A 14,455-nucleotide genomic window follows, 5' to 3' on the forward strand; every position below is an offset into this window, starting at 1 on the left:
GATGTCCAGATAAATAGATGTCTAGATGATAGATAGATGTCTAGATGATAGATAGGTGTCTAGACAGATGTCTAGATAGATAGTTATCTAGATAGATGTCTAGATGTCTAGATAGATGTCTAGATAGATAGATGTCTAGACGGATAGATGTCTAGATAGATAGTAGCTAGATAGATGGATGTCTAGATAGATGTCTAGATAGATGTCTAGATAGATAGATAGATGTCTAGATATCTAGATAGATAGATAGATAGATAGATAGATAGATAGATAGATAGATAGATAGATAGATAGATAGATAGATAGATAGATAGATAGATAGATGTCTAGAAGTCAAGATAGATGGATAGATGTCTAGATGTCTAGATAGATGGATGTCTAGATAGATAGATGTTTAGATAGATGTCTAGGTAGATGTCAAGATAGAAGTCTAGATAGATAGATGTCTAGATAGATAGATCTCTAGATGTCTAGATAGATAGATGTCTAGATAGATAGATAGATGTCGAGATAGATAGATGTCTAGATAGATGTCTAGATAGGTAGATGTCCAGATAAATAGATGTCTAGATGATAGATAGATGTCTAGATGATAGATAGGTGTCTAGACAGATGTCTAGATAGATAGTTATCTAGATAGATGTCTAGATGTCTAGATAGATGTCTAGATAGATAGATGTCTAGACAGATAGATGTCTAGATAGATAGTAGCTAGATAGATGGATGTCTAGATAGATGTCTAGATAGATGTCTAGATAGATAGATAGATGTCTAGATATCTAGATAGATAGATAGATAGATAGATAGATAGATAGATAGATAGATAGATAGATAGATAGATAGATAGATGTCTAGAGGTCAAGATAGATGGATAGATGTCTAGATGTCTAGATAGATGGATGTCTAGATAGATAGATGTTTAGATAGATGTCTAGGTAGATGTCAAGATAGAAGTCTAGATAGATAGATGTCTAGATAGATAGATCTCTAGATGTCTAGATAGATAGATGTCTAGATAGATAGATAGATGTCGAGATAGATAGATGTCTAGATAGATGTCTAGATAGGTAGATGTCCAGATAAATAGATGTCTAGATGATAGATAGATGTCTAGATGATAGATAGGTGTCTAGACAGATGTCTAGATAGATAGTTATCTAGATAGATGTCTAGATGTCTAGATAGATGTCTAGATAGATAGATGTCTAGACAGATAGATGTCTAGATAGATAGTAGCTAGATAGATGGATGTCTAGATAGATGTCTAGATAGATGTCTAGATAGATAGATAGATGTCTAGATATCTAGATAGATAGATAGATAGATAGATAGATAGATAGATAGATAGATAGATAGATAGATGTCTAGAAGTCAAGATAGATGGATAGATGTCTAGATGTCTAGATAGATAGATAGATAGGTGTCTCGATAAATAGATGTCTAGATTGATAGATAGATGGATAAATGTCTAGATAGATAGATGGATGGATAAATGTCTAGATAGATAGATGTCTAGATAGATAGATGGATAGATGTCTAGATCGATAAATGTCTAGAGAGATAGATGGATAGATGTCTAGATAGATGTCTAGATAGATAGATGGATGGCTAGATAGATAGATGTCTAGATGTCGAGATGGATACTTTATTCATCCCCGTAGGAAATTTCACACTTCCAGCCGTATCCTTGTGTAGCCCTTTTTTTGCCTGTCCTGTGTTTTTGTTTGTTTTTCTCCTGCTACGATCTGTTGATTTCCCTGACGACCCAAACAGGAACGGAATCTGTCAACCGAGGACCTTCGGTAAAGGTAACAGCAACCAGTCAGAGAGTCTAAGTCTACCCATTGAAAGAGCTATATATGAGTTAAATGATTTTCGGGATGGGTCTTAAGATCTGAAGTAGATAAGCTCCACTTTGGGGTTGCATGACAGATTTCTGTGCAAGTTCAAACTTGTCTCGAGATACAGGCCAAAAAGGGCGCAACACCTCAGAGCGATATGAACATACCAGTCAACTTAAGAAGCGTATAAAATACAGGAAAATCATTTCAAATTACGTACGCTGTGTGACTATTTTTGTACGGGGCATACATAAGTAAAATTTTAAGTCGTCTTGCCTATTTTTCTTCTAACCCGGATCGTCTCAGTCACTGGTAGGAACGTCATTGTAGATTGCAAGCATTGTCTTAGGAAAGTCAGAAAAGGGCCACGGAATTGTGATCACCACTAGGTGCTTTGTGGATTATTATCGGGTTCCGGTAGAGACTCACGTGGCTTCTAGGAGAAGGCAATAGCGGTGCTGCTGGTCCGGACTACTGCTAACGGCTAAGCTAACAAATTTTCCAAGCCACCGCTGTGGACCGTGTATCCCGTCATCCCGGGTCAATTAGGCATTGACTTTGGAGCCAAACCTCGTACAAAACCACTAAATGAATTATCGTGGACATCTGTCTCCATTCGAGGACACCGGATGATACCGTGCAGCTAGACAGCCGCTCTCTAAATTGCTTTCTTAAACTGAAAGGAAAAACCCTCCAATTTTTGTTTGCCTTTTGTATAATGACAATAAAACCAAGGGTCCAAGCATTCTGATTTCCGCGTGGGAGTCGGGCGTAACTGTTGAAGTAAGTGGGGGTTCCATGCTCATACTTCTGACAAATGTGCTCCATTTTAATTTTAATTTTGTGAAATGACAATAAAAACATTCATTCAACTGCGACTCCATTTCCTGAGAGTGCTCAGGAAAAATCATCTGAAACAGCAGCTGCCGGTGTCCTTTTACAAAGCCACAGTGGAGAGCATTCTGACATACTGCATTACGTAGCAGACAGGAAAACACTTCAGAGGGTCATCAACACAGCCCAGAAAATCGTTGGTTGCTCTCTACCCAGTCTGGAGGATATTGCCTGCTCTCGCTACCTCAGCAGAGCAGAAAACATCATCAAGGACTTTGACCCGCTGCCTTCCGGCAAGCGCTACAGGTCACACAAAACAAATACAAACAGACTCAGAGACAGTTTCTTCCCCAGAGCCACTACCACCCTTAACACACGCCGCACAAAAAACTGAAACTCTTACAAACACACTACCTCATTCAGATGTCAGGTCCAATTTCGTTGTCACAATATGTTCAACCCATTTTGTAACAATGACAATAAAGGTATATTCTATTCTATCATATTCTATTTTGTGCTGTGTGTTCTTATTTGTAGATATATAATTAATAAAAATAAATAAATATTTTTTGGGGGGGTTACAGTCGTATACTCTGAGTCGGTTATGACGTCATCTTGAGGTGAGTTTAACTCACCCCTTAGAAGCTTTTATGAAGGTGCGACATTACTTTGCTGATTTTCATTTTTCCTGGGTGGTTCAGGTCCCTATTAACCGCGGAAAATGAGGAATCTCTGTAATTATTGGGAGTGCCTTGACACAAACCCTAGATAAACACTCCCAGAAGCCTTAAGTACAAACGAGTACATTTTCACGAAAATCGCTTCAGCCGTTCGCTCGCCTATAAGCCACATACGAACACACACGCACGCAAATCAGGATGAATGCATTCATTTAGACAGACAGGCAAAGATTAGAGTTGGATAGACTAGATTTAGATATAGATTTCGATAGGGTTGTCAGCGCTGGAAGAAAGAAGGGGTAGGAAAACACAAATAAAATACTCACTGGGAAGCAAAATATGAAGTTAAGAACAACATTTGAGATGTATTCTAATAATGACAGTATGTATTCTCTCCTTATCAGTGGACTATATTATCATTTAAATAAGAGATACCGTCTTTATATCACAATTCGAGAATTCACATAAAATTAAAGGTACAATCAGTGACTTCTCCATTAAAACTACCGAAATAACACGACAGTAATACTATAAAACACAAATACTATTAAAAGTATTACGACAGACTTACTAAAAATATACTACAGATATACGAAAGATTCTACTACGGATACACTACAGATGTACTTGAGAAAAGACTACATAGGCACTTCTATGGAATTATTACTATATTGATACTGCAGAAATACTACAAAAATACCTAAAACTACACTCTGAAAAAAACCTATAGAACTACTATATGCGTCGCTTAAAAACAGGGATATAATAGATTATTTTGCTTACATTCTGAAAAAAAAGCTATAGAACTACTATAAAAATAATATAATACAAAAATACAACTACAGAAACATTACAACAGAAATAGAACTACAGTAATAATATTAAAATACTACTATGGAAATATACCAAAAAAAACCTACAAAAAATACTCTATAAAAACTACCGAAATACAACTACAGTGATACTATAATACAAAAATATGACTGAAATAGTAAAAAATATACTACTGATAAACTACAAAGATTCTACTATGGAAATACCACATATATACTGCAGAAGTACTTGAGAAAAACTACAGAAGCACTATGAAAATACTACTGTATTACAGCAGAAATACCTCAAAAATACTACTAAAAACTTAAGTAATTTTACAAAGAAATACAACAAACCAACACAAACATAATACAGAAATACTATAGAAAAATAGCTACAAAAATAATACAAAAATAATACAGATATAATTAAAAAAATATGCAAATGCAAAAATACTACTAAAATACAACAGAAGCACAATAAAAATACTACGGAAACATTATAAATAAACTGCTATGGAAATCTTGAAAAAAAATCTACTGTAGAAATATTTCAAAATACTACAAAAATAAAACTCAGAAACACAACAAAAATCTAAAAAGAAAAAAACTGCAGTAGTACTACTGACGTGTCGTGCTCAAAAACATTGACCAATTTGATAAAACGAATCTATTCAAAAATAAGTACTGTATAAAGAAAACTACTACAAAAAAACACAGAAATACTTAAAAAAAAACACTTCTCCATAAAAAAACTACAGTAACACTATAACACAAAAATACTACTACAAAATATTACGACAGACTTACTAAAAACATACTAAAGATATACTAAAGATTCTACTCCGGAAATACTACAGGTGTACTACAGAAATACTTGAGAAAAAACTACAAAAGCTTTTCTATGGAACTACTATTATATTAATACTGCAGCAATACTACAAAAATACTATTAAAAAACTACCAAAATAATACAGATATAAAATAGTATATATATAATGGAAACACTACAAACATGCAACGGAAGGAGAACAAAAACACGACCGAAACACTATAAATATACTGCGATGGAAATACTTTAAAAAACTACAAAAAACAAACTACAGTTATCCTCCAAAATACTAAATGAATACTCCAAAAATCTTCAGAAATGCAAAATACCACCACAAAAATACCACTACAGTAATTCTATCATACAAAACTATTACAACTGACTTACCAAAAATGTACAAGAGATATACTAAAGATTCTACTCCGGAAATACTACAGAAATACTTGAGAAAAAAACTACAGGAGCACTGTATTAATACTGCAGCAATACTACAGAATACTATAGCTGTTTTTCTACAGAAATACTACAAAAATAATACAGATATACTACAAAAATGATACAATGGAAACACAGAAGTCGAACAAGAATACTACAGAAACACTATAAATATACTGCGATGGAAATACTCCAAAATACTAAAATACTACAAAAATCTTCAGAAATGCAAAATACCACCACAAAAATACCACTACAGTAATTCTATAATACAAACATATTACAACTGACTTACCAAAAATGTACAAGAGATATACTAAAGATTCTACTCCGGAAATACTACAGAAATACTTTTATGGAACTACGACTATATGAATACTGCACCAATACTACAAAATACTATAGCTGTTTTCTACAGAAATACTACACAAATAGTACAATTGAAACACAGAAGTCGAACAAGAATACTACGGAAACACTATAAATATACTGCGATGGAAATACTCCAAAGTACTAAAATACTATCAAAATCTTCAGAAATGCAAAAAAAAAAATCTAAGAAAGAATACACAGTAATACTACTGCTCAAAACAGGGACCTATCATGTGATTTTTTTAATTGTGGGCGTGAATTTGATAAAACAAATCTATTCAAAAAGAAAAAAAAGAAATCGACTACAAAAAAAACACAGAAATACTTAAAAAAGACTTTTCCATAATAATAAAAAAGTAATACTCCAAAATACTAAAGAAATAATACAAAAATCTAAGAAAGCAGACAATCACAGTAATACTACTGCTCAAAACAGGAACCTTACATGTGATTTCAAAAAAACCTACAGAAATACTTAAAAAAGGACTTCTCAATAAAAAAACTACAGAAATACCACTACAGTAATACTATAATGCAAAAATACTACCACAAAATATTACGAGAGACTTACTAAAAATGTACTACAGATATACTAAAGATTCTACTCTGAAGATACTACAGAAATATTTGATAAAAAAACTACAGAAGCACTTCTATGGAACTACTACTATATTAATACTGCAGCAATACTACAAAAATACTATTGAAAAACTACTATAAAAATAAAAGTTATTTTACAATTATAAAGAAATATACTACAAAAAACACCTACAGAATTACTTAAAAAAAACTACAGAAATACCACTACAGTTATACTATAATGCAAAAATACTACCACAAAATATTACGAGAGACTTACTAAAAATGTACTACAGATATACTAAAGATTCTACTCTGAAGATACTACACAAATACTACAGAAGCACTTCTATGGAACTACTACTATATTAATACTGCAGCAAATACTACAAAAATACTATTGAAAAACTACCAAAATAACACAGATATAAAAAAGTATATATATTTTGGAAACACTACAAACATTCAACGGAAGTAGAACAAAAATACTACAGAAACACTATGAATATACTGCTATGGAAATACTTTGAATTACTACAAAAACAAAACTACAGTTATCCTCCGAAATACTAAAGAAATACTACAAAAATCTCCAGAAATGCAAAATACCACCACAAAAATACCACTACAGTAATTCTATAATACAAAACTATTACAACTGACTTACCAAAAAATGTACAAGAGATATACTAAAGATTCTACTCCGGAAATACTACAGAAATACTTGAGAAAAAAAACTACAGGAGCACTATAATAATACTGCAGCAATACTACAAAATACTATAGCTGTTTTTCTACAGAAAATCTACAAAAATAATACAGATATACTACAAAAATGATACAATGGATACACAGAAGTCGAACAAGAATACTACAGAAACACTATGAATATACTGCGATGGAAATACTCCAAAATACTTAAATACTACAAAAATCTTCAGAAATCCAAAATACCACCACAAAAATACCACTACAGTAATTCTATAATACAAAACTATTACAACTGACTTACCAAAAATTTACAAGAGATATACTAAAGATTCTACTCCAGAAATACTACAGAAATACTTGAGAAAAAAACTACAGAACTACGACGAATGGAACTACGACTATATTAATACTGCAGCAATACTACAAAATACTATAGCTGTTTTTTTACAGAAATACTACAAAAATAATACAGATATACTACAAAAATGATACAATGGAGTCGAACAAGAATACTACAGAAACACTATAAATATACTGCGATGGAAATACTCCAAAATACTAAAATACTACAAAAATCTTCAGAAATCCAAAATACCACCACAAAAATACCACTACAGTAATTCTATAATACAAAACTATTACAACTGACTTACCAAAAATGTACAAGAGATATACTAAAGATTCTACTCCGTAAATACTACAGAAATACTTGAGAAAAAAAACTACAGAAGCACTTCTATGGACCTACGACTATGTTAATACTGCAGCAATACTACAAAATACTATAGCTGTTTTTCTACAGAAATACTACAAAAATAATACAGATATACTACAAAAATGATACAATGGAAACACAGAAGCCGAACAAGAATACTACATAAACACTATAAATATACTGCGATGGAAATACTCCAAAATACTAAAATACTACAAAAATCTTCAGAAATCCAAAATACCACCACAAAAATACCACTACAGTAATTCTATAATACAAAACTATTACAACTGACTTACCAAAAATGTACATATATACATATACGAAAGCTTCTACTCCGGAAATACTACAGAAATACTTTTATGGAACTACGACTATATGAATACTGCACCAATACTACAAAATACTATAGCTGTTTTCTACAGAAATACTACACAAATAGTCCAATGGAAACGCATAAGTCGAACAAGAATACTACAGAAACACTATAAATAAACTGCGATGGAAATACTCCAAAGTACTAAAATACTACAAAAATCTTCGGAAATGCAAAAAAAAAATAATCCAAGAAAGAATACACAGTAATACTACTGCTCAAAACAGGGACATATCATGTGTTTTACTATGTGAAATACTACAGGTGTACTACAGAAATACTTGAGAAAAAACTACAGAAGAACTTCTATGGAACTACTACAATATTAATACTGCAGCAATACTACAAAAATACTATTGAAAAACTACAAAAATAATACAGATATAAAAATATATATATATAATGGAAACACTACAAACATACAACGGAAGTAGAACAAAAACACTATAAAAATACTGCTATGGAAATACTTCGAAATACTACAAAAACAAAACTAGAGTACCCAGCACCCCCGCGACCCTGCTGAGGATAAGCGGTGCAGATAATGAATGGGTGGACAATCACAGTAATACTACTGCTCAAAACAGGGACCTATCATGTGATTTTTTTTGATTGTGGGCTTTTCAAAATAAATTTGATAAAACGAATCTATTTAAAAATAAATATAAAGAAATATGTAGATACTTTTAAAAGTATCGTTTCAGGGAAAATACGTCTCAAGGATCGCTTTGGTTCTACGGAACTTACATATCTGCTGATGAGGGTCCGGAGAGTACTTAGATCCAGTCCCATCCCGTCTTTCCGTCCCGCTCGTTCAAATATTCTTCTTTTTTTTCCCCTCAAAGTCGAAAAAACTCGCTAACTTGTTTTCAACGGTCCTCCCCGCTCCATTCCTTTTTTCTCCGCGCTCCCGGCGTTGAAGAAACGAGGCGGCTACAAGTTATGGCGGTGATCCCCCCGCCCCCAGGCTGGACAGAGCCGAAGACGGAGAAACCATCCGTTTGTGCGTGGCTTTTCTGAGTTTCGCTTCTCGCCTCCGTCAAAAGAAGCTTTTCTCTGGTGGGCGTCACGCGCAGCCAGGTGTTGTTGGCGCATGCGCTCTGGCTTATTGTCGCTGCTGGATTCAAGCCGCGCCTACCATAGTGACGGTATCCAAGGAGCGCACGCGGGTGACGTCACAGCATCCGGGGTATTTTCTGACCCGGCGCCATGACTGATGGCTTGTTATCGCATACCTGTCGCGCTGCAGGGCTCCATACCCTCGCAAACTACAAAATAATATTTTTTTCAAACGTGTTTATTTATGTGGTTTAACATGTTATATTGTACATATTTTTACTACAGTTGCTGAAAATGAATGAGTCAAACACAACACGTGGTAAGCTTCTCTGCCGGCTTTGATCTCGTTGGCATCACGCTGTTGGACTGCCCAAAACATATCAAAGAGCTTTTTTTTTCAGTTTACATAAAATACATTTTATAATATCAACCATCACAATACTTTTTTACATCCATTTTAACAAGAAATCGTATAGTGGTTTTTTAACATTTTCAATGAATTCAACATATTTTTCTTTAGACTGAATTTTAACCAACATCATCCTTTTTTTATATATGAGAAAATAGAAATAATAACAATAACGAGGGTAAAGAACGGGTACAATTTACCTGCAAATGAATGAGTCACAACACAACACGTGGTAAGCTTCTCTGCTGGCTTTGATCCCTAGAAGGGGAATTAGCATTTTAGCACAACATGCAACGTCCGGCAAAACTAACATAAAAGGCGACAGAAACAAAACAAAAACAAATCCAAACAGCGTGACAACATCAATCACATTACTGTGCATTTTGAGAGTTTTGTCAGCTGTGGTTTGAATGTTTAAATTAACTTTTTGTGGCGCGCCAAAAGATCGTGTCTTACCGTTGGCAGCACGCTGTTAGACTGCCAAAAACTCCCACCTTCCTAACGCAAAGTCTAAAGCTAACCCTAACCCTAACTCTAACCCTAACCCTAACCCCAAGAGGATACTCTAGATCAGGGGTGTCCAACTCATTTTAGCTCAGGGGCCACACCATAGAGCAAACATTCTGTCGGGGGCCGGACTAGTAGATTCAAGAGAAAGAAAAAGAGAGATAAAGAAATAGGAGAAAGAGGGAGGGAAAAGGAGAGAGGGCGGGACAAAAAAAGAAAAAGAGAGGGGAGAGAGAAAGACAAAGAAAAAGGGAGGAAAAGAGTGAGAGAAAGAGAGAGAGGGAAAGGGAGGAAAAGAGAGAGAGAGAGAGAGAGAGAAAGGGAAGAAAATAGAGAGAGAGAGAGAGAAAGGGAGGAAAAGAGAGAGAGAAAGAGCGAGAGAGAGAGAGAGAAAGGGAGGAAAAGAGAGAGAGAGAGAGAGAGAAACAGAGGAAAAGGGAGAACGAGAGAGCGAGAGAGTGAGAGAGCGAGAGAGCGAGAGAGCGGGCGAGATAGAGAGAGGAAAAGGGAAAGTGAGAGAGCGAGAGTGCGAGAGAGACAAGAACAGGGAGGAAAAGGGAAGGAGAGAGAGAGAGAGAGAGAGAGAGAGAAAGGGAGGAAAAGAGAGAGAGAGAGAAAGAGAGAGAGAGAGAGAGAAAGGGAGGAAAAGAGAGAGAGAGAGAGAGAAACAGAGGAAAAGGGAGAACGAGAGAGCGAGAGAGTGAGAGAGCGAGAGAGCGAGAGAGCGAGAGAGCGAGAGAGCGGGCGAGATAGAGAGAGGAAAAGGGAAAGTGAGAGAGCGAGAGTGCGAGAGAGACAAGAACAGGGAGGAAAAGGGAAGGAGAGAGAGAGAGAGAGAGACAGAGAGAGAGGAAAAAGGAGAAAAAAAAGAGAGAGAGAGAGAGAGAGGAAAAGGGAGGAAAAGAGAAAGAGAGAGAGAGAGAGAGAGAGAGAGAGACACATACAAGTAGAGTGTCTTTGTTTGAGGCACCTTTCTTTGGCAACATCAAGTTGACACATTTCAACCTGCAGCTCGTTTTTCCCTTGCACTTCCTTGAGTGTTGTCTGATGGGCCAGATTCAATCCCTGAGCGGGCCTGATCCGGCCCGCGGGCCGCATGTTTGACACCCCTGGTTTAGAGGGAACATTGGTCACATATATGTGTATAGTCCTTAATCCAGGGGTGTCAAACATGCGGCCCGCGGGCCAGATCAGGCCCGCTAAGGGATGCAATCCGGCCCACAGGACAATGCTCGGAGAAGCGGAGGAGAAAAATGAGCTGCAGGTTGAAAAATATGCACTTGCCAAAGGCAGGTGCCTCTCACAAATGCTGTACTTGTATTTCTTTCTTTTTTATCTCTCTCACTCTCACTCACTGTTCCACCCTTTTCCTCTCACTCGCTATCTACCTCTCTTTCAGTGTTTTTTCCTTTTCTCCCTCTTTCTCCATTGCTTTCCTCTTCTCTCTTTCTCCCCTTCTCTCTTTCTTTCCTTCTCTTTTCTCTCCTTCCCTCTTTCTCTTGTTCTATTTCTCTTTCTCTCTTTTTCTTTCTCCCTCTCTCATTATTTCTCTTCTTTTCTATTTTGTTTCTCATGCTCTCTCTCCCTTTCTCCTTTTTCTCTCTTTCTTTGTCCCTTTCTCTATTTTTTTGTCCCACCCTCTACTTTTCTCTCCTTCTCTTTCTCTCATTTCTTTGTCTCTTTTTTTCAAGACATAGGTAATATGTACAATTGTGGATTCCATTGTTGCTTAATATTTAGGGACACTGTCCTGTTGGAAGTTGAAACCTGGGCCCCTTTCTCAGGTCTCTCGCAGACTCCAACAGATTTGTTGCAAGAATCACTCTGTACTTGGCTTTTTCCATCTTCCCATCAACCTTCACGATCGTCCCAGTCTCTGCTGAAGAAAATCAACCCCAGAGTAAGATGCTGCCACCACCATGTTCGACAGTAATGTTTTCAGGGCGATATGCAGTGTTCCATTTGCATCAAATATAACGCTTTGCATTTAGGCCAAAAAGTTCAATTTTAGTCTCCTCTGACCAAAGTACCACAGGTGTCAAACGGGCGGCCCGCGGGCCAGATCAGGCCCGCTAAGGGATTGAATCCGGCCCGCGAGATTACACTCAGAGAAGTGCAAGGGAAAAACAAGCTGCGGATTGAAATATGTCAACTTGATGTTGCCAAAGAAAGGTGCCTCGAACAAAGACACTGTACTTGTATTTCTTTCTCTCTCTCTCTCTTTCTCTCTCTTTCTTTTCCACCCCTTTTCTCCCACTCTGTCTCTGTCTCTTTCACTCTCTGCGTCTCTCTTTTTCTCTTCCTTTGTTGCTCTTTGTCTCTTTCTCTCTCTGTGTCTTTTAACCTTTGGCTTTATTTTCTTTTTTTCCTTTTCTCTTTCTCTCTTCATACCCTTTGTGCTTTCTTTTCTCTCCTTCTGTCTTTTTATTTCTCTTTGGATTCCTTTCTCCCTCTCCTTTTGTTTTCCCCCTCTCACACGACTTTTCATTTTTTGTTTCTCACGCTCTCTCCCTCTCTCTCTTTTTCTTTCTTTGTCCCGCCCTCTCTGCCTTTCTCCATCTCTCTCTCTTTCTTTTCCACCCCTTTTCTCCCACTCTGTCTCTGTCTCTTTCACTCTCTGCGTCGCTCTTTTTCTCTTCCTTTGTTGCTCTTTGTCTCTTTCTCTCTCTGTGTCTTTTAACATCTTTTGCTCTAACTTTCTTTTTTCCTTTTCTCTCTTTTCTCTTTCTCTCTTCATACCCTTTGTGCTTTCTTTTCTCTTTTCTCTCCTTCTGTCTTTCTATTTCTCTTTGGATTCCTTTCTTCCTCTCCCTTTCTTTTCCCCCTCTCACACGACTTTTTATTTTTTGTTTCTCACGCTCTCTCCCTCTCTCTCTTTTTCTTTCTTTGTCCCGCTCTCTCTCCTTTTCCCTCCCTCTTTCTCTTATTTCTTTATCTCTCTCTCTTTTTCTTTAATCTACTAGTCCGGCCCCCGACAGAATGTTTGTGTGGCCCCCGAGGTAAAATGAGTAATTGTAAAAAAAAAAGTAATTGAAAGTAATCAAATTAAAGTAACCCTACCCAATCCTGATGAATACACACTTAAATCTTATATCCACAAAAAAGGCGCTCAGTGACTAGGAACTATAATCCCTAGTTGAAAATGATTTATATGTTTCGAGACGGAAATGTTTTCCTGCGTTTGTCCGTCTTGCGTTTCCTGGATACGCTTTTCGGCGGGTTATGTTGGAAAGCAACATCAAAGTTCGTTAATAAGTACGTTCACATCCGGTCAAGCGCTTCAATATAATTATCTAGTAAAACTTCAGTGATAGGTTTTACATTTTAAACAAATATTTAAGATGTTTCTTATTTTTGTTTAAGTATTTAAATGTATATTTTACCTTATCATGGTTAAATAACATTGTTTGTAGAATTGTAGTATTTGATGTATTTTATTCTGAAGTCCATTCTCCAGTCCTGGGTGACTTTTCTCTTCTTTACGCGAGCTTGTTATAACATAGCAAAATGGCGTTGCTAAAGAAGGGTGCTTGAATGCTTCCCTGCGATATGCTGTATATAAACATTTATCCCTGATTTTTGCCACACGAAACGTTGGACTTTACCAGAATGGCGACTCTCGATCAGAAATCCCCCAATCTTCTTCTCCAGACCCTGTGCTGCAGAATTGCGAAGAAAAGCGAAGGTACATGAGCATACATCTGAATCCTAATTCAACTCATTTAAATGTCTACTTTTTGCAAATATTTTGCTATTATCTTTGCACAATTATTAATATTTTCTTATACGCACAGCAGTATACATTTTAGAATATAATATACCTTTATTGTCATTGTTACAAAATGGGTTAACATATTATGACAACGAAATTGGGCATGACACTCCAGTTTCACACATTCACAGTGAGGTAAGATAAAGGAACAGAGAAGATAAGGTTATAAAACAAGGAGGATAAGGTTATAGTTATAGTTTACACAATATTTGAACAAGAAATGTCGGCATGAACCTGTATGAGTGGTGATCCCTTTGTATAATGACAATAAAACCAAGGGTCCAAGCATTCTGTTTTCCACGTGGGAGTCGGGCGTAAGTGTTGAAGTAAGTGGGGGTTCTATGCTCATACTTCTGACAAATGTGCTCCATTTTAATTTTAATTTTGTAAAATGACAAAAAAAACATTCATTCAACTGCGACTCCATTTCCTGAGAGTGCTCAGGAAAAATCATCTGAAACAGCAGCTGCCGGTGTCCTTTTACAAAGCCACAGTGGAGAGCATTCTGACATACTGCATTA

The 14,455-nt window shown here is 36.1% G+C and overlaps 2 protein-coding genes across 5 annotated transcripts in view; one reads left to right on the plus strand and one right to left on the minus strand.

Annotated features, from left to right (window-relative positions):
• atp11a (ATPase phospholipid transporting 11A) overlaps positions 1-9,267 on the minus strand; it is a 135,162-nt gene extending 125,895 nt beyond the window's left edge. For all 4 annotated transcript variants that reach the window (XM_088330481.1, XM_088330480.1, XM_088330479.1 and 1 more), the window contains exon 1: positions 8,935-9,267. In XM_088330481.1, coding sequence (XP_088186607.1) covers positions 8,935-8,979 — 45 coding nt within the window. In that variant the 5' untranslated portion in view covers positions 8,980-9,267. The remainder of the gene's footprint in view (positions 1-8,934) is intronic.
• A 4,401-nt stretch (positions 9,268-13,668) lies between these two features.
• Positions 13,669-14,455, plus strand: part of tubgcp3 (tubulin gamma complex component 3) — a 47,872-nt gene continuing 47,085 nt past the window's right edge. Inside the window, exon 1 of the mRNA XM_088330487.1 lies at positions 13,669-13,847. Within this exon, the coding sequence (XP_088186613.1) occupies positions 13,772-13,847 (76 nt within the window). The 5' untranslated portion in view covers positions 13,669-13,771. The remainder of the gene's footprint in view (positions 13,848-14,455) is intronic.

The sequence above is a fragment of the Urocampus carinirostris genome, chromosome 3, assembly GCF_059441175.1.
Source record: "Urocampus carinirostris isolate Australia breed hairy pipefish chromosome 3, RoL_Ucar_1.0, whole genome shotgun sequence".
In the NCBI taxonomy this organism is placed as follows: domain Eukaryota; kingdom Metazoa; phylum Chordata; class Actinopteri; order Syngnathiformes; family Syngnathidae; genus Urocampus; species Urocampus carinirostris.